The following is a 19355-nucleotide window of genomic DNA, read 5'->3' as shown; positions in this document are numbered from 1 at the left end:
ACTGCGCCACGACGGGAACTCCGGATCTTTCTTATAGTTAGTCTTCTTTCCTGAGACATTTGGTGAGACTTGTAAAATTTTGGAGGATGCAAATTAAGTATACTTATAAATACCTCATTAAAAACAATCTATTCACAGTGTTTTTGCTCCAAAATGCTTAGTACAACTTTTATCCAAGGCAGAGAACAAACCGATAAGAATATCCAGTTTTGTATTCTCTATTGTTATAAAAAGCTCTCAAGGTTGCTGAAGGTCACTGCTGGGCAAGTCTCCATGTGTAAGAGGTTGGAGTGTGCACATGTATATAACAAATATTTCTGAGGTTAAGGAATTCTATTTGCTGTGATGCAAATTGTGTACTTTCCCTTGAGTTTTCTCCCAATATGTATCAAGGAAAATATTGTCCTAGATTTTATTTCTCATTTATACGAATGGGAAAGAAAAATGTGAAGTCCATGTAGATTATTTGTGGCTTGAATCCTTATTTCTGAGAGAGGTTAAGTTAAATGGTCCCTAATGCTTTCCTTTCCCAATGTCACTGCTTTTTACCTCTCTCCTTACTTCTTAAGCTTCTGAGTGGGGTGCAGTTGAATATGTGAACAGGACTGGCACTGCCTAAGGAAAATTAGGAAGCTGCCTAAGCAGCCTGATTTATGAGGCATTGAAAAGCACAGCTGACCAAAAATATCTCCTTCACTGGACCGTCATCAGTGCCTGAAATTCCCATGATAAGAGTTACCCATTAAAAGTTTTCTGCAGACATGCATGGTTTATTTGAGTCAATAAAACATCTTGTTTGGGAGAAATAGGAAGATGGGAAAATGGGAAAATATCTCATTAGAATGATTTATTTATCTTATCAGTCTCTCCATCTCTTGGTCCAGAGTAGCATCTTAAATAGTAAGTATACCGTTTAAGGCTGGAGGGAAAGTCGAGAGTTCAGAGTTTTGCATAGACTCTGAGCAGCATGGAGTCAGTAAGCACCTGGGAGGAGATTGCCCAAAATGGACCAAGGAACTAAGGTACCAAAGACAAATTTAGGTGTTTCACAGTTCTGTTTCAGGCCAGGTTAAAAAGTAGGGTACATGATAGTTGGAGGGATATCCTTTCAATTCCCTTTCTCCACCATCATCTTAGTTCTTAGGTACCATAATAGGATTAATGATTCTGTTATTCATAAAATAGTATTTGTGGTGAAGGCCAAGTAACTTTATGACCAGAGGGAGGTACATCATAGAAATGGAATCAGTGATAATTCTAACTTGGCTGAGACGGTAAGAGTGTCTAAGACCAGTGTTTCACAAAGTCTTGTCTGTAGACCACTGGTATCTGCGTCCCCACTGGTACTTATTAAATTGTCCCTTCCACGGAGTTCCCGTCGTGGCGCAGTGGTTAACGAATCCGACTAGGAACCATGAGGTTGCGGGTTCGGTCCCTGCCCTTGCTCAGTGGGTTAACCATCCGGCGTTGCCGTGAGCTGTGGTGTAGGTTGCAGACGCGGCTCGGATCCCACGTTGCTGTGGCTCTGGCGTAGGCTAGTGGCTACAGCTCCGATTCAACCCCTAGCCTGGGAACCTCCATATGCCGCAGGAGCGGCCCAAGAAATAGCAACAACAACAACAACAACAACAAAAAGACAAAAAAAAAATTTGTCCCTTCCTGGTTCCCACCCAGACCTGAAACAGATATTCCGAGGTAGGGGCCTTGGACTCTGCACTTTAAGAAACATGTCTCTTGATTGTTTATGCACATTATTTGAGAATCATTGGTTTAGAGGCCTCAATAGATCAAAAAGGTTAAACATATGGGTCCTAGGAGTTCACTGATGGTGCAGTGGATTAAGGATCCAGTGTTGTCACTGCTGTGGCTCAGGTACTGCTGTGAAATAGGTTTAATCCCTGGCCTCTGTATGCTGTGAGTACAGTCAAAAAAAAAAAGAAAAGAAAAAGAAAAAGGTGTAAATTCAAGCTTCAAATCCCAGCTCTGCTGCTTACTTATTTGGTGACCTTGGACACCCTCTGGCCCTCAGTTTCTGCCTAATTACAGTACCAACTTCACAAGGTTATTAAGTGATGCCTGAAGAGCTAAGTCATGTAAAGTTTAGCACAGTACCTGACACTTAATAAGGGCAAAGTGATAGCCGTTATCAAGATGAGTATGTTTATTAGAAAAGACTCAGGCAATGTTTATTGGTACTTTGTCAAAGATAAATTTAAAATGTATTTCAATATATGGCAGAACCGTTTGGTTCCCTGATTTCCTAATTACCCATTACCTAAGGTTTTTCTGTTGTTTTATACTCTTTAGCTTTTCTGGCTCTTTAAACATAACTAACAGCAAAAGAGTTAGGTGGAAAAATTTTGTAATAAATATTCAGAACTATCTCACACAAATCATGATATCTAGCCGAGGAGGAATTGGTTGACTATGTTCTACTTTGCAGTGTTTGCATATCCTTACTAAAACACACCACCTATTCCTTTTCTGGCTGTTGCTTTCCTTTGTTCTCTTTAGCTCTACCTTTGTTTCTTGCCTCTTGCTCACCTTGGCTGACAAAGTGCCTACATTCTCTATTTTTTTCTGTTTCCTTGTCTCTCTCTGGTGTAGTTCCTTCTCATTCATCTTGCAACCGGAATTGCTCTACAGAACAAGATTAAGAGTTGAGAGAACTGATTTGAAATGCTGTTGAATTGCATGGTAGTTTATTCAGGGTCATTACTGATAAATTCAAAAGTGGACCTTATGACTAAAGAGATGTTAGAAAATCAGACCAAGAGGAAAAGAGCAAAGATAAACATGGACTCATTATTTTATCTTAGTATAAATTATGGAGAACAGTTTTACCCTAATGGCAATGTAACAGTGGGAAAGATAGTAGAAAGTTATGTAATCGCAGGGTAGAATAATGGGATACATTATACTTTGGAATAAAGGGAAGGGAAACTGGCACAAATATTGACCGTCGATGTTCTTCCTTCAGCTACGATCTGAAAGAAGCAGCCAATGAGGAAGATGGTGCGCTCGGCATGATCTCTCATAGATTCCTTTCTGCATGCTAGGATCCCCTTTTGGTGGTTGAATTATGAACTCTGCAAGTTAGAATGCTTGGGTTTAAACCCAGGCTCTGCAATTATTAGCTGAGTGTCCTTGGACAGTTTAGTGTTTCTTTGTCTAAGTTTCCTTATCTAGGAAATGCAAATAATAAGAGCATTCCTTTAGGAGTGCTTAGGAGGATCAGATGAGAACACATATAAAGAACTTAGAAAAGTTCCTTCTTTGTAGTAAATTCTTAATTGTTGCTTTCTCTTTGTGTGTTATCTTACTTTGTTCTATTTACTGAGTTTGAAATCCTCGGTGGTGTCTTGGCTGAGGAGGAGGTGTCCAGGGAGTTTCTGAGCAGACCATTTTGCTCACACTCTGAAAATCTGCTAACCATGGTTATTTTTCTTCCTGAGGAGCAAGGTTCCCTGTCAGGCTGCCATTCCCCTTTATTCACATAAGTGCATTATGATTTATTTGGTCATCCCTAAAAAATCTTGCATAGCCTTGGATTTATAAATTAATGTATTACTAATGTACCCACTTTGAAACACAGTCATCCGCCTATAACTACATATTAAGAAGCTAGAAATATATTCAACATTTACCAAAACCCTCTCATAACAGAATATGCATCTTAATTCTGGAACTATCTATTTGGCCGAGTGCACATTTGTTTCCCTCTCATAACTAGCATTCTGTTTTGTTGTTGTTGTTATTCAGCATGTATAAGCTGACAAATAATAGAGCTGAGAATTTGTCACTTAAAATATTTCTTGTCTCAAACATGGTAATGCTTGAAAAGCAAAGAAATGTTTATATCCCTTTGGCAGGAGTGTAGGAAAGCAGGAACAAGGGCATCATTTTTCAAAAAGTATTCTCAGACAAATCATTCTCTGAGAGACTGAAAAAAAAAAAATCAGTCATGCAAGGCACACCCTTTTGCTTCTATTCCATTTTTATCATACCAATCTCCCTTGCAAAATTGAGGTTGTTCATAAATATTTTCCTTCCAAACTGTGGGAAATAAATTGTGAGTAACTTTGGCTCTTTGATAAAGTTAGGTTAGGGGACTGCTTATCATTGAAACAATGAGCACAAAAGCAGTTCAGTCCTGGGGCCTCTGACAGAACTCTGGGCAGCAGAGGCGGTGCTCATGCTCCTTGTTCTCAGGCATTCCAGGGCAGTGGCAAAGGGACAGCCAGCACAAGGAATTTTCAAGGTTCTTTTTCCCACCCCTCAGAGTTGATAAGCTTCTAATCATTGAGAAAGGGATTTGTTCTGCAAGGACCCAAAGTATCCCAAAGAACTGTGTTTACCCACAACAGGCCTTGCTCTCTGTTTAACATCTCCAGATGGACACTGCGTTTTGGACTCATGGTCACATCCCCACAGATTTGACCTCATTTAGTAGACACTATTAAAAGATTATCCTTTATTGAGAATTTCCATTGCATCAAATACTAAATATTCGAAACATTCCTCTATGGGGAAAGTGATGTAATAAGAGTGCGTAGGCCGGGGTGACCTCAGGCAAATTATACAGGTAGCTCTGTGGAGATTATGTAACTAATCTGCTGACTAATAAAGCCCAGCAGCACAGAGAGTAAAGCTCTGGGGGCAGAGACTTTCCCACTAGCTCTTAAAGGAAGTGTTCATGTTCATCTGAAGCCGTAGATGGAAGTTTTGTATAATTCTGTTGCCTTGGTACTGTGATGATTATTTTGAAAGATGCCAGAGATTAGAAAGTGTGGTAGAATGATGGAATGGAAATGGGATCACAGGATGGCTTGCTCACATTTCATTTTGTTGTTTATTTTTACAAATGTGGAGCTTGCTTGCTTGCTTGCTTTCTCTTTTTTCCTTCTTTTCCTTCTTCCCTTTGGAAGCCCGTAACGTTCTGTTCACAGGAAGTTGAAACTGCAGTGAAACGGCTACAAGTGATTTGAAAATCAAGGCATTAAGAAACGATTATAACAGTGACCTTTTTTTGGAATGTTGCCAGAAAAGGTGTTGAAAGAGCACCTAATAAAGATTCTGTCAAAAGGACTGGAAATATAGGGGCCAGCAATTTGGCAAACTAGCTAAAGTAAACCTTCGGTTAATGTTTTCTTGAATAGACTTTAAATAATTGGTTAAATTTGAATTGAAAAAATAAATTATAAAAGCAATAAGTAATAAATGAAGCAAAGTCAAGCAATGCAGATATATGCAAAATAAAAGGTGAAAATCTCTCTCCTTCCCTTGCAGGGGGAAATACTGCTATAATCTGTTAGTCTTTCAGGCTTTTTGAAACACTGTATATATTATTTATTTATTTGAAACACTGTACATATTCTGTGTTTCTGGGGGTGAGGACTAATACTATGAGTATTGTTCTGTCATTTTCTTTCACTGAATAATATATCATGGACATCTTTCTTCTCTTTAAAAAGTAAACATTATTTATATTCTTTTTAATGGGCAATAGTTGTTTTATATAAAGTAAAATGGAAAAGAAGGTAACCTGGCAATTTTGAAACTTAAGAAAATCCCATATTTGATGTATTTAAAATATTTTCTAGGTATAGTATACTTACAACATGTTTTATAAGTTGCTTGTAAATGATGCCTACTAGATAGCATCCTACCTACCAGGATAAGAGAGGACTAAGTAAGAAATTTAGAGATAACAGGTTATAAAAGCAGTTTTCATGAGAGTATGTATAATTCCAGTTCTATAAAAGGTATGTATATGTGTAGAAACAGTCTAGTACCATCTATACTAAAATGCTAACAGCTGTTATCACAGGATGGTTGGAATATAGGTATTTTTTTCTCGTTATAGCTTATTGTATTCTTAACAACTTTTTTTTTTTTTTTCTTTTTAGGGCCATACCTGTGGCATGTGGAAGTTCTTAGGCTAGAGGTTGAATTGGAGCTGCAGCCGCTGGCCTGTACCACTGCCACAGCAATGCCAGATCCAAGCCATGTCTGCGACCTACACCGCAGCTCACCGCCAGGCCAGATCCTTAACCCACTGAGCGAGGGCAGGGATTGAACCCGTTTCCTCATGGATACTAGTTGTGTTCTTAACCTCCTGAGTCACAATGGGAACTCCTCAATGATTAGTTTTATTACTTTTTAAGTTAGTTAAAAAGTAAATGTAATATAAAAAATGCAGTGCATCTGATGGAAAAATTGCATGTCCAACACCTACAGAAATTAAACCCATATGAATTAGCTTCCACTCCCCCCCCAAACACCAGAAAGGAGTTAGAAATACCGGGTCCTTATTTGATTTTCTTAATTTAAGGAGTTTGGTTTGAGTTCCCTCATTAACAGAAGGTGATCTTTAGCGTCAATGAAAGAGATGATCAGGAAATGAAACAAAAATCAACAGATCATATTCCTTTATTACATATATGAAATATAAAAAAATTAACAGAGCAATATATATATATTTTTTGCAAGTCCACAGGACCTCAGGAAAAAATATGTTCTGTATGTGAAGTTAATCTTATGGCACTGTGGTTCACGTTGTGTGTATTCAAGTACAGAAGAAATGGTATGTATAGTGGTTATGCATGGGTACAGAAGATGAATAATAATGAAAAAAATTGTAATTTGGTGAACTATCACATACATTGTGTCAAAAAATGAGTAAATAGAATGACCATATACTGTTAATAAAGACAAGGAGGAAACAGTTTCAATATTCAGGTTTAAATACTAAACACAAAAATAAAACCAATTCTGTGTCTACAATCATTTTTGAAGTGTATACAAGTGCACTGCAAATAAATGGGCTTTTTAAAATTTAAAGTCCATTTCCTCTTTATCCAAACATATTATTACACATATGACTCCTTTCTCTTATTTTAAAGTTTCTTCTTGTTTTGTTTTTTTAAAAAGTTTCATCCTGGCCAGTGTCCGTGGAATCTAACCTCTAGCCTGAAGCGGAGACTTCATGCAAATATATTCTCCTTTCAGGTTGCCTCTTCACATAGTTTCTCCAAGTGTTCAAGGTTAAAGGGTACAACTTCCTTTATATGGTCACTTTTTTCCCACACATAGTAGTAGTGCTTCTGTTTCAGCAGGTTTCCTTATATGCCCTTTTCTTTTCTTTCTGTCAACAGCAGTCTCCAAACTTTCACAACACAAGTGGTAGGTAGTAAAGTGCTTTATACAATGGAATACTATATACAGGTGGAGAGATTCCATTTAACACCCCACAGACCAAAGTTCACACACACCACGTAAGAGAAGGCTCTTTTTAAGAAACACCTTTTCTGATAGTAGGGTTGGGGATTCCTTAAAATCTCATTAATTACTTCAAGTAGCACAAAATGGAAGTAACATATCTGAAGCTGAGAGGAGTCCTTGTTAGATGCATTGCCCTTAATGGATCACTGCTAAATATCATACTGCTATTAACATATCCTTGACAGTTAGGAATTTCAGAATCAGTCCCAAAGAAAACAGGTATAGAATTTTTCATTTCTCTTTATGAAACAAACTATATTTAAACATGGACCCCAAAGAAATAGGTTAGACAAGGCCCATGCATTAGAACATGTCTATATATTTTGGCACTTAAAAAAAATTCCAGTTTCATTTTTGAGGTCTCCTTTCCATTAGGTTTGTGTTTTGTACAAAGAGAAATGCCATTATGTGCTATACACCTCTCCTGCTACTTGCACTCTCTTTTCAAAATATCCATGACTTTTCTTCCAAGAGATGGTTTCCAGTGCTGGACAAAACTCTTCATATTCACCACTAGTTTGCCTGTTCTTATATCCTCATGTCCTGCTACAAGGTACTCCAAACCTAAAAGAGAACAAAATTAGAGGCTATCTAGTATCATAATTTGTTGAAGGGGAGATGTGACTTTAGCAGTTTTATACATGCATGGTTCATGGTTTTATAAATTCATAGCTGGAGTAGAGAGTCATAGGTAATAACAGCTAACATTTAGTAAATATTATGTACCAAGTGCTTTAAATGCATTATCTCATTTAATCTTGAAAATAACCCTGTGAAGTAGGTATTATTTTTTTTCTGTCCTTGTTTTGCAAATGAGGAAACTTCAGTTTGGTATGATTAAGGATCAGTGCTTCCCAGGAAGCAGCAGCACTCTGACTCAAGCTCTGGCCTGAGTGTAGAACCTTTTTTTTTCCCTTTTATGGCCAACCCATGGCGTATGAAGTTCCTAGGCAGGGACTGAATTTGAGCCACAGCTGTGACCTATGCCGCAGCTGTGACAATGCTGGATCCTTTAACCTACTGCTGCCAGGCCAGGGATGGAACCTGTGCCTCCACAGCAACCCGAGGCGCTGAGTCAGATTCTTAATCCACTGTGCCACACTGGGAACTCCTGAGGGTAGAACTTTTGCTCTTTACTATACCACCTTTTATGGTAAAGAAGTCAGGATCCTATGGGTACTTAACATTTTGCTATAAATCATTATTTCTTAGAGACTCACTGTATGTGGTAGTGTATATTAAGGAGGATTTTATAAAAGTGAAACAGCCATTTGAGAAAACATTTGAGAAACAACCAGTTGAGAAAACTTTTCAGAAAACATTTGAGAAAACATTTGAGAAAACCATTTGGAAGATAGCTAGGGTTATAGAGAATAACACATATTTCCTATGTAAAGTTTGTATGTTTTGGAATATTGGATGTTTGTTTGTTATACTTAAAAAAATGATAAGACTTAACCAGATCTAGTGCTGATTTTATAATTCAAAGTTCTTTTCAGGCTTCAAGTAAAAATTTTTGGCAAACAGCCACAAAATAATGAAAGGACACTCTCATTACCTGTATATTAATAAAAAGAAATATGATAATCTCCTTCAGTAGTTGTTTATAGTAATATTGATATAGGTATTTTAAAACAATTTTATTTAATATTATAGGATAGAGAAAATAAGTAATTACACTTGTAAAATAAAACTTTTCAATGTAAGATAAAAAGACACATACTTTAAAACTCAGGGGAAAACATGAGATGTTACCATTCAATTGAAAATGTCTGTTTAAACTCATGGTTTATGTATAGTCTTGTTCATTCACTGAAATGGCTTAAAAAATGTCATTCCAGTAGTAATGAACACCTGTAACAAACATAATGTGGTCTCTAATAACAGGTATCACTAAAAACAAACCAAGGCTTCTTGGTGAAATGCTTTTTCTAGGTCCAGGGCAGGAAGATACAAGGGAAGCATGGGACTTCTTAATGTGCTTAAAAGCAAGGAAGCTTTCAGAGATTAATGGGGATTTTATTCATTTATTTATTTAGTCTTTTGTCTTTTTAGGGCCGCACCCACGGCATACGGAGGTTCCCGGTTAGGGGTTCAATCAGATCTGTAGCTGCCAGCCTACACCACAGCCACACAACGCCAGATCCGAGCCGCGCCTGTGACCTACACCACAGCTCAGGGCAACACCAGATCCTTAACCCACTGAGCAAGGCCAGGGATTGAACCTGCAACCTCATGGTTCCTAGTTGGGTTTGTTTCTGCTGCGACACGATGGGAACTCCTAATGGGGATTTTAAAAGAACACAGGAACCAGTAGGAGAGGGTTATAACTTGCTAAAGTTTTGAAAATTTGAACACTAAGAACGTAATAATTGTGTGTTGAAACATGTCAACACAACAAAAATCCCTAATTCCAAAGTGGTACTCAAACAAGAGAAATCCAAAGAAAAATTAGGTTATCATCTTGAGGTGGTTGTTAAAACTGTGGAAATTGGAAATTAAAGGGGAAGAATTTAGCATTTATCCTGCTTTTACAGTAGGAACTATATTTCACAGTAACCTAATAGCCCAGCTTGGGAGAGAAAGTTCCCTTACAGAATAATGTCAACTAATAAATGAAGGGAATTAGATGAAATTAGAAAAACATTATTTCTCAAACTCTAATGAAACAATTCATTCAGGAAAGGATTGCCAATTGGTGATAAAATCATTAAATGAATAGTTAATGAGAAGCTGGATGTTTGTATAGTGACTAAGTAACTCACACTCATTGTTTTCTAGCCTCGAAAGGGAAAACAAAACTGCCCAATGGAGAGATCAGACTCATCATTCTAACCCCCGAGTCAACTTTAGCAACCCCGATGGTGGGTCATCCAGGTACTATGTATTATCTGATGAGATTTAACATGAAGCACACAACAATATCTATAATGAATTCTGGTCAAAATGTTTGTGTTGAGTCTATCAAGCTATTCTTCAGATATCATAAGAAATGTAGGAAGTAGAGGGACAAACTAAATGATACCACAAAGAACCAGCCAAACAAATATAAAAGGCAGGATAATCGGCAGGATACCTGGTCTGATTTCTTCAACACTAAAAAGAAATTGTGCTTGAATAAAAGAGACGTGAGGGACTTAAAAACCAGATACAATGTGTAATTCAAGACTGAACACTGGCAAGGACAACCAGCTTCTAAAGGACCTTTTGAGATCAGTAGGGAAATTGGGATATAATCTGAGTATTAGAGTATATGAAATAAACTAAAATTTAAGTTAACGGTCATTAACTGAATAAAGTAGGCTACGTACAGACTAAAGCATGTACTATAATTTCATTTTTGTTAAAAAATACAATATATACATGCATAGAGATTGCTGTGGAAGGATTTGCCCTCGGATGTTAACAGAGATCATCTCCGGGGAGTAGGAGTGTAAAATTTATTTTTTTAAATTTTCTTTTAGAAGTGTAAAGTTTTTAAAAATTCCCCTAAATTTCTATAATGTACCTGTATTGCTTCTATAATAATAAAAGGGTTATTAAAGACTATTAAAAGAAATGTCCTAAACTTAAAAATAGCTATGATGGGATTTTCAAAAAAAAGAGAGAAAATAATGACACAGGTTTCAAATACTGGAGAGCATTAATGTAAGATGAATTATAAGGTATTTAAAATTTTTTATTTTTATTTTATTATTATTATTTTTTTTGTCTTTTTGCCTTTTCTAGGGCCGCTCCCTTGGCATATGGAGGTTCCCAGGCTAGGGGTCTAATCGGAGCTGCAGCAGCCAGCCTGCGCCAGAGCCATAGCAACGTGGGATCCGAGCCGTATCTGCAACCTACACCACAGCCCACGGCAACACCGGATCCTTAACCCACTGAGCAAGGCCAGGGATCGAACCCGCAACCTCATGGTTCCTAGTCAGATTCGTTAACCCCTGCGCCAATACGGGAACGTCCTAAAAATTTTTAAAGGGTAATCCTTACCTTCTGCATGAAAAAGAATCCCAAGTATTTGATTAACAGACTAGTTAAAATATAACGGACTTTTTTTTTTCTTTTCTTTTCTTTCTTTTTTTTAAACGTGCCATATGGAATTTCCCAGGGACTGAATCCAAACCACAGCTGTGATCTATGCTGCAGCTGCGGCAAAGCTGGATCCTTTAATCTACTGTGCTGGGCTGGGGATTGAATCCTGGCCTCTGCAGTGACCCCAAACCACTTCAGTTGGAATCTTAACCCAATGCACCATAACGGGAACTCCAACATAATGGGATGTTGTTTGTATCATCTCTAAATTAAGAAATCCACATTTTTTTTAAGGGTTGCACCTGTGGCATATGGAGGTTCCCAGGCTAGGGGTCAAATTAGAGCTGTAGCCAGTGGCCTAAACCACAGCCACAGCAATGCCAGATCTGAACCTCGTCTGCCACCTACACCACAGCTCACAGCAGTGCTGGATCCTTAACCCAGTGAGCAAGGCTAGGGATCAAACCTGCGTCCTCGTGGATGCTAGTCAGATTCCTTTCTGTTGAGCCACGACAGGAACTCCCTGAAATCCACATTTAAACATACAACAGGAGTGTCTGTCGTGGCTCAGTGGGTTAAGGACCTGACATTGTCTCTGTGAGGATGCAGGTTCAATCCTCGGCCTTGCTTAGTATGTTAAGGATCCGGCATTGTTGTAAGCTGAAGGGTAGGTTGCTGGTGTGACTCAGATAGGTGCTGCCATGGTTGTGGTATAAGCCTCAGCTGTAGCTCTGATTCAACCCCTAGCCCAGGAACTTCATATGCCACAGTTGTGGCCTTAAAAAAATATATCTATGTAATAATTTTCAGTGTTAAGTCTAGTATTTTAAAGGACTTTCCTATAAATAGAACAAATATAGGAATTTGCCATCATTTTGCAGTATATACATAAATTAATTAAAATGATGGTGAATAAACCCATAAATTATGGGATAGCATCATGCCAAAAATTATTGTGGAAAACAATGTTATCTGTTGCATCACTTATTAGCATGTTCATTTTATTTTCCTATCTCTATGCTTTTGACATCTACCTAGCTACAAGTTTGAGGGCACAAAGTTTACTTTGTATCTATAGAAAAAGAAAATATACTTTAGTGCTAGTCTTGGTATTCTAAAATATATAATTGATGAATGAGTAGATATATGCATGCATGCAGGAATGAATGAAGTAGCAGGGATGCCAATTAGACTCCTTTTCGAAAGTAGCAAAAGGAACAAGTTGGAGTGTAAGGTTTCAGAGTTTTCTTATCAGCTTTCTCTGGCTTTTTCTGTTGAACTTGTAAAAATGGAAAAACAAAGTGAAATGAAAGAGTGTCTGGTTTTGCTTTGGCAGGTTCCAGTCTTTTCATCAAAGCGAATAAACATGTTTTCAAGAATTCTTTGAATAATTGTTCTTATGTTTTCAATCATGATGAACTCAGTTGATTCTTTTACCCTGTTTGGCAGAAACCCTATTAGGAAGTATAGCTCACTTCCTGGAGGGTGGCTCAGATGCTCAAAGCTTTTGTTTTTAATGTCTTACTAAAAAACTGGATGGATTTCTTTTCTTTTGCCAGGATAGTAGAAAGTGCTTATAGGGATAACTCCCAGGTAGAGATCATTGGGAAATAAAATTTAATGACTCTCAGTTTCTGGTATTCAAACTCCAAGATTCTGATTACTTCATTTGTTCTTTGGAAACATTTATTATTTAAAATGTCTGTAAAATTTTTCCTTATTAAAATTTAGATTAATTTAAATAAAATGCAAAGAGTATGAAAGATTAGACAACGATCAAAAGTCAAGAGTTTTGGCATTCTTGCTGTGAGGCCCAGCTGGTTAAGGATCCGGCTTTGTCTCTGCAATGGCTCACTCAGATCGCTGCTGAGGCACAGATTCAGTCTCTGGCCTTGTGCAGTGGGTTAAGGATCTGGCATTGTAGCAGCTGTGGTATTGGTCACGGCTGTGTCTTGGATTCAGTCCCTGGCCTAGGGAACTTCCATATACCAAGGGTGTGGCAAAAAAAAAAAAAAAAGTCAGGAGTTTCATATTACTCTTCAGTTTAGATTGGGAGATGGGGATATTTTATTGATAATTTCTTTCTTTCTCTTTCTCTCAGTTATCTGTTTCTGTCAAATTTATTAACCAAAGACCATAATGGCTTCTTTTAATATAACTGTCGCTTCCTGGACTTAAATTTGAAAAGAATTAGACCAGAACACAAATTATGAACCTGTCTTAGCAGTGCCGTTAAGACATAGATGGCAACTATGTGAACAGGGAAATACAGAAGATTTTAAAATATATTGTCTTACTAGAACATACTGTCTGGGTACTACATTATAATTATTTCAGTATTAAAGTAGGTCCTGGAGATAGTATTATCAAAAATCTAAATTCCATCCTCACATGTAATGAGAGAGACAGAGAAATAAACATCTTATGACATAGCGTGAAGAGTGTACTTATTGAGTGAACAGGAAAGAATCCTATGCTCACTTGCTTGCTTCTATGTCTGCCATAACATTGAAGGTGCAAATTTCCCTCCATTCCAAATTTCTCTAAGATTCTGTAGTGGCTTTTGTTGTTTGTTTATTTTTGCTGCTTCTAATTTGAAACCAGAATGATCATTTAGTGAAAAACGAGATGATGAAAACTTGAGAGTTGTTTTTTATCCAGGAGAAACAGATGCTTCTCATGCAATAGTAAAAATGAATTCAATATTATTTGCACAGATGGAATTTTGGGATTTGAACTTCCTTTGGGAGCAAGTTCTAACCAGGACAATGTAATAGGACCTAGTTTTCCAGTACAGTATTAGCAGCAGATAAATTCATGAAAGTGCTTTCCTTGCTACTGGCACCTGGAACCGATCTGAGACTTCTCTTTCAGGATAGAGAATATCATATTGCTGGATTTAAAATAGTTTATTTTTATAGAGCATGTAAAAGAGAAACTTTTTTTATATCAGTTCAAAGAATTCCATTTGGATTTCCCCCAGAATTCAGATGGTGAAAAGGAGAGATGCTCTTGCTGAGTTTATTTAGGATGTAGTTCAGAGAATGTAAGACAAGCAGCAAATCAGCAGAGACAAGGTAGGTATCAAGCTAGAAAAGTCTAATGCTCACCAGGGTTGAGGATTGGACAAGTGCAGCCTCTGTTAGTCCATGATTCTGGGTATAATGTTCGCTTTCCTCGTAAAATTTTCAATTTGGTAGATTTTAAGACTTTTTTAATCTTCACATTGACCTCAGCATGAGATCCTTTATCATGAGCTGATAAAATCTTTATTTTTAGCACTGTAACAACATAATCCCAAAAGTCAAAATGCATGGAATTTTATACTATCCTTTGAACTGTGAACAACTTAAATAAGCATTTCAGAGTATAACGGAGAAGTGAACTAATGATGATAATGTGGAAATTTTCTTTAAAAGTCATTAGAAATTAAGAAGTACAAACAACTATGTATAAAATAAATCTACAAGGATATATTGTACAATACAAGGAATATAGCCAATATTTTATAATAACTATAAATGGAATATAACCTTTAAAATCGTGAATCACTAGTTGTACACCTAAAACTTTTTTTTTTTTTTTTGTCTTTTTGCCATTTCTTGGGCTGCTCCCATGGCATTGGAGATTCCCAGGCTAGGGATCAAATCGGGGCTGTAGTCTCTAGCCTACACCACAGCCACAACAACGCCAGATCCGAGCCACATCTGCAACCTACACCACAGCTCACGGCAACGCTGGATCCTTAACCTGCTGAGCAAGGCCAGGGATTGAACCGCAACCTCATGGTTCCTAGTCGGATTTGTTAACCACTGAGCCACGATGGGAACTCCACATATATATATAATTTTTTTTGGTCAAATATGTCTTTTTAAAAAAATTTTTATTAGAGTATAGTTGACTCACAATGTTATATTAGTTTCAGGTGTACGGCAAATTGAATCAGATATATATATATATATATATATATCTGATATATATATATATATCTGATATATATATATATCTGATATATATATGTATATATATATATCTGATATATATATATCTGATATATATATATCTATCTGACATATATATATATATATGTCCATTCTTTTTCAGATTCGTTTCCCATATAGGTTATTACAGAACATTGAGATTTCCCTGTGCCATATAGTAGGTCCTTGTTACTTACCTATTTTATATGTAGCAGTGTATATATGTTAATCCCAACCTTGTAATTTATCCCTCCCCCCAACATTTTTCCTTTGGTAATCATAAATTTTGTTTTAAAATCTTTTGAGTCTATTTCTGTGAAACTTCTGTAATATTGAGGTCAACTATTTATACCTCATTAAAAAGAAAGAAAATCAATAATTAGGCTCATTGATTTTGTACCAACTTCATCTCATTTATCTGTATTGACTATCTTCTTTCTTTGATGTTTTCAACTGCTGTTTCTTTCCATATCACTATGCTAAAAGAATATCACCCATTTGCCTACGGCAAATAAATTCCGCTTTTTAAATAGAAAAAAGATGCACAGGAAGTAGAATTGTTATCCTGGTTTTTATTTAGATTCAACTATATTATATACTCTTATGGCTAGCTTTGTGTTATGGCAAAGAGCAAAATGTTACTGCCAGAATGTATTTTACATATTCTAAAGAGATTAAATAATATTATTAATTACTTGATTTTTTTTCTCCTGGTATAAAATTCAGACTGACTGAGGTTAGGAAGCTGTCCTTCTACGTGATGGCAGAGATCCAGTTTTCCATATGACTCATGATTCTACTATGCTCTTCCGTCTATGAAATGGTTGTGGGCAGAGATTAATTAATGGGCTAAGTTGCAGTGGAGAAGAAAGTAGACCTCAAGAACATTGACTGCAATATTCTGTATTATTAGGAGAGTTCCTACTGGTTCATCTATGTCTTGATGGACAATTTTGTGTAATAAGAGAACCTATCTTTAATATACTTAAAGATAAACATAAAGCCATTTAGAATTTGAAGACAGCAATAGTCTTTACTTAGGGCAATGACATTTCCCTTTGTCCATACACTTTATTTTCCTGGTATTTGAAAGGTAGAGGAGTCTAGAGTATATAGAGAGGGCAGGGAAGAGACTCAGGCAGAGAGCTAGTCTCAATGCAAATATATTTCCTCTTCCTTCTCCCTACCACTTACTGAGCATCTAGTATGTGCAAGGTAATATGCTGTGTGTTTTTCAAAAATCTCATTTCATGGAGATGTGGCGTCATCCTTATTTTACAGATCGGGAAGTCTGGAGAGACTACCCACCCAATAAACCAGAAATAAAACCCATGTAGTCTGAATCCAAAGTCTGAACTTTTAATCACTGTAAAATATACTGCTTTCAGCTGATTGCTTCGTAGTCCTAAGTAGGAAAAAGTAGCCCAGGAATCATTATAGATTCCCTTTTAGATGAATAAAACAGGAAGTATCCATAAGAAAGGATTATGGTCATGATTTTTCTCTCTTTGTTGTTTGCCTCTTTTCCACATAGTAGGATGACCTTGCCTTTGATTTAAAAGCCTCCTGCTCTCACCAGGACATCCAACACCTTCTCTATTAGGGAAATCTAGGTCAAGACCAGAATACTGTGTTTACTATTATTATATAAAACTGGTGCTTTGATTTATTGAGAATGTCATAGACCAGGCCACCCATTTCCTTTAAAACTCTTTGTATTTAGTTAAATAGATCCTTAGAAGCATTCAAAGACTTCAAACTTACCATATGAATATTTCATTCCACAGAATGCCTTGGAGTTTCCTAATACCTGTTCCTTACACTCGCATTTACCTACACAAAGTAAGTGAAAAAATGCTGTTAGTCATTTAGAAACTAGCAAAAAATTGGCAAGTAAATCCAAGTGGCATAACCCTTTAAGGCTTGAGAGATTCATACAATATAATCCATAAGAAACCATAAAATCACTCAAAAAAAATAGAGTCATTTAACTAAATTAGTTATCATCCAATATTGACCTAAAAGAAATATAGAAATGTGGAAGCAATGATATAGTATAATGTTTATAATAGATATTATAAATATAGTCTGGCATTAATATTCATGCTAATGGAATGGAACAACTGAATGGATAACCTACAGGAAAGACATTGTCTTTTTACAATTGATATTCACCATAGTAAAAGTCAAGAAAGATAAAATAATGGAGCAATCCTTTGAAGATAATGCTATCCAATTTTTAAAGTATTTATTAAGGACCTATCATAGGCAGGACATGGTATTTTATACTTCAGAGTATGTAAAGATGAGCAAGATACAATTCTTGCCTTAAGGCCCATAATTCAGTAAGGTGAATAAAGCAAGCGTAGGCACAGTGATACATGTTCTAGGACAGGTACGATATGCTTGGATGAGAGGGCCACCTATCTGGGAAGATGGAAAAAGGCTTCATAGCTGAAGAAGAATTTGAAATGGACTTTGAAGAATAACTAGGCTATTTCTCCCAGCAGTTAAAAGTATGTATCGCAGTTATTGAGTATGAAAGATTTGCCAGGCCCCATGAAGACTTTCAGTGCCTTTGTATATAGTCTATAATAGCATGCTTATATTTACTTACCTGTTTTCTCTCTAGACTGTGATCCTTGAGGACAATGGGTGTGTCTTATTCATCTTTATATTCTTAGAGCCCAGAACAGATAGGATTTTGATGCTTGCTGATTTAACAACTGCATAGAATTCTATCCCTTCCCTGACCCCTCTCCTCTGCCCTCACGCATTGCATTTTTTAGGGATTGAGTGGTATACCAGCAGGTAGCATTTATTCAGGAGCACTTAACTACGTGCCACATGCTGTTTTGAGTGTTTCACATTTCTTTACTCATCTCAGGCTCAAACAAAGAGAAATGTGATGGGAATACAGAGAAAAGGGGATGAGCAAAGAAAGGTAAGAGAGAAAGGGCAGAGTGCATTCATGGAAGAGTCAGTTGTTCTGTTTATCCTCAGTACAGATTGAGTTGAAAATAGAAAGTATCATGGAGGACTTTGATTGATTTTTAGTTAAGGCCTGAATTCAGTTTGTTAGATGAAGGAGAATTTTCAGAGCTGCTAGCTTAAAGAAATTATATGAATTAAAACATATATATGAACATTAATCTGACATTACTTTATCAAACTATTAGAATGATGGAAAAAATGTAGGTAGGAACCAATTAGAAACTAGTGAAATTGGTAACACATGACAGCAATTAAACTGAGTTCCAACTATAAGACATAAACTTTATAAAGAATTTTATTGAGGCGTTCCCGTCGTGGCTCAGTGGTTAACGAGTCCGACTAGGTAGCATGAGGTTGCAGGTTCGATCCCTGGCCTTGCTCAGTGGGTTAAGGATCCGGCATTGCCGTGAGCTGTGGTGTAGGTCGAAGATGCAGCTTGGATCCCGCGTTGCTGTGGCAGTGGCGTAAGCCAGTGGCTACAGCTCCGATTCGACCCCTAGCCTGGGAATCTCCATATGCCCCAGGAGCAGCCCAAGAAATGGCAAAAAGACCAAAAAAAAAAAAAAATTTATCAGTATGATCTATTTAATATTTATAATAAGTATCTGATATAGGTATTATTAATAAATGAAAAAAGGCTCAGAAAAATTAATTAGCTTGTTCAAGGTAGCATAGCTAGCAAGTAGAAAAGCCAGATTTTAATCCTGGGTTTGGGAGAATCTTAGGCTCCTGATCTTTCCACTGTACTGTCTTTCTAAGGTAGATGCAATGTGGGTCTGAGAGGTGGCCATGGGTATAGATAGGGATAAGTATCAAGGGATGCCACAGAGTTAGGGTCTACAAATCCTTTTAATGGATTGGATGAGGACACGAGGAGAGGAAGCTAAAAATGTACTTGAACTTTTTAAGCCAAGGTGACAGAGACAATTGTAGTTTCACTAACAGAAATAGGGAAATTAAGAGAAGGAGAACATTTTAGGGGTGCATTTTTTTTTTTGTCTTTTTGTTGTTGTTGCTATTTCTTGGGCTGCTCCCGCGGCATATGGAGGTTTCCAGGCTAGGGGTTGA

The 19355-nt window shown here is 36.9% G+C and overlaps 1 protein-coding gene across 3 annotated transcripts in view; it reads right to left on the bottom strand.

Annotated features, from left to right (window-relative positions):
- Positions 1–6414: 6414 nt before the first annotated feature.
- NTN4 (netrin 4) overlaps positions 6415–19355 on the bottom strand; it is a 112902-nt gene continuing 99961 nt past the window's right edge. For all 3 annotated transcript variants that reach the window (XM_047788243.1, XM_047788245.1, XM_047788244.1), the window contains exons 8-10: positions 17058–17126; positions 14424–14594; positions 6415–7848 (exon numbers count right to left, since the gene is read on the bottom strand). In XM_047788243.1, coding sequence (XP_047644199.1) covers positions 7712–7848; positions 14424–14594; positions 17058–17126 — 377 coding nt within the window. In that variant the 3' untranslated portion in view covers positions 6415–7711. The remainder of the gene's footprint in view (positions 7849–14423; positions 14595–17057; positions 17127–19355) is intronic.

The sequence above is a fragment of the Phacochoerus africanus genome, chromosome 7 (genome assembly GCF_016906955.1).
Source record: "Phacochoerus africanus isolate WHEZ1 chromosome 7, ROS_Pafr_v1, whole genome shotgun sequence".
NCBI lineage: Eukaryota > Metazoa > Chordata > Mammalia > Artiodactyla > Suidae > Phacochoerus > Phacochoerus africanus.
This window is presented reverse-complemented; position numbering and strand designations above follow the sequence as displayed.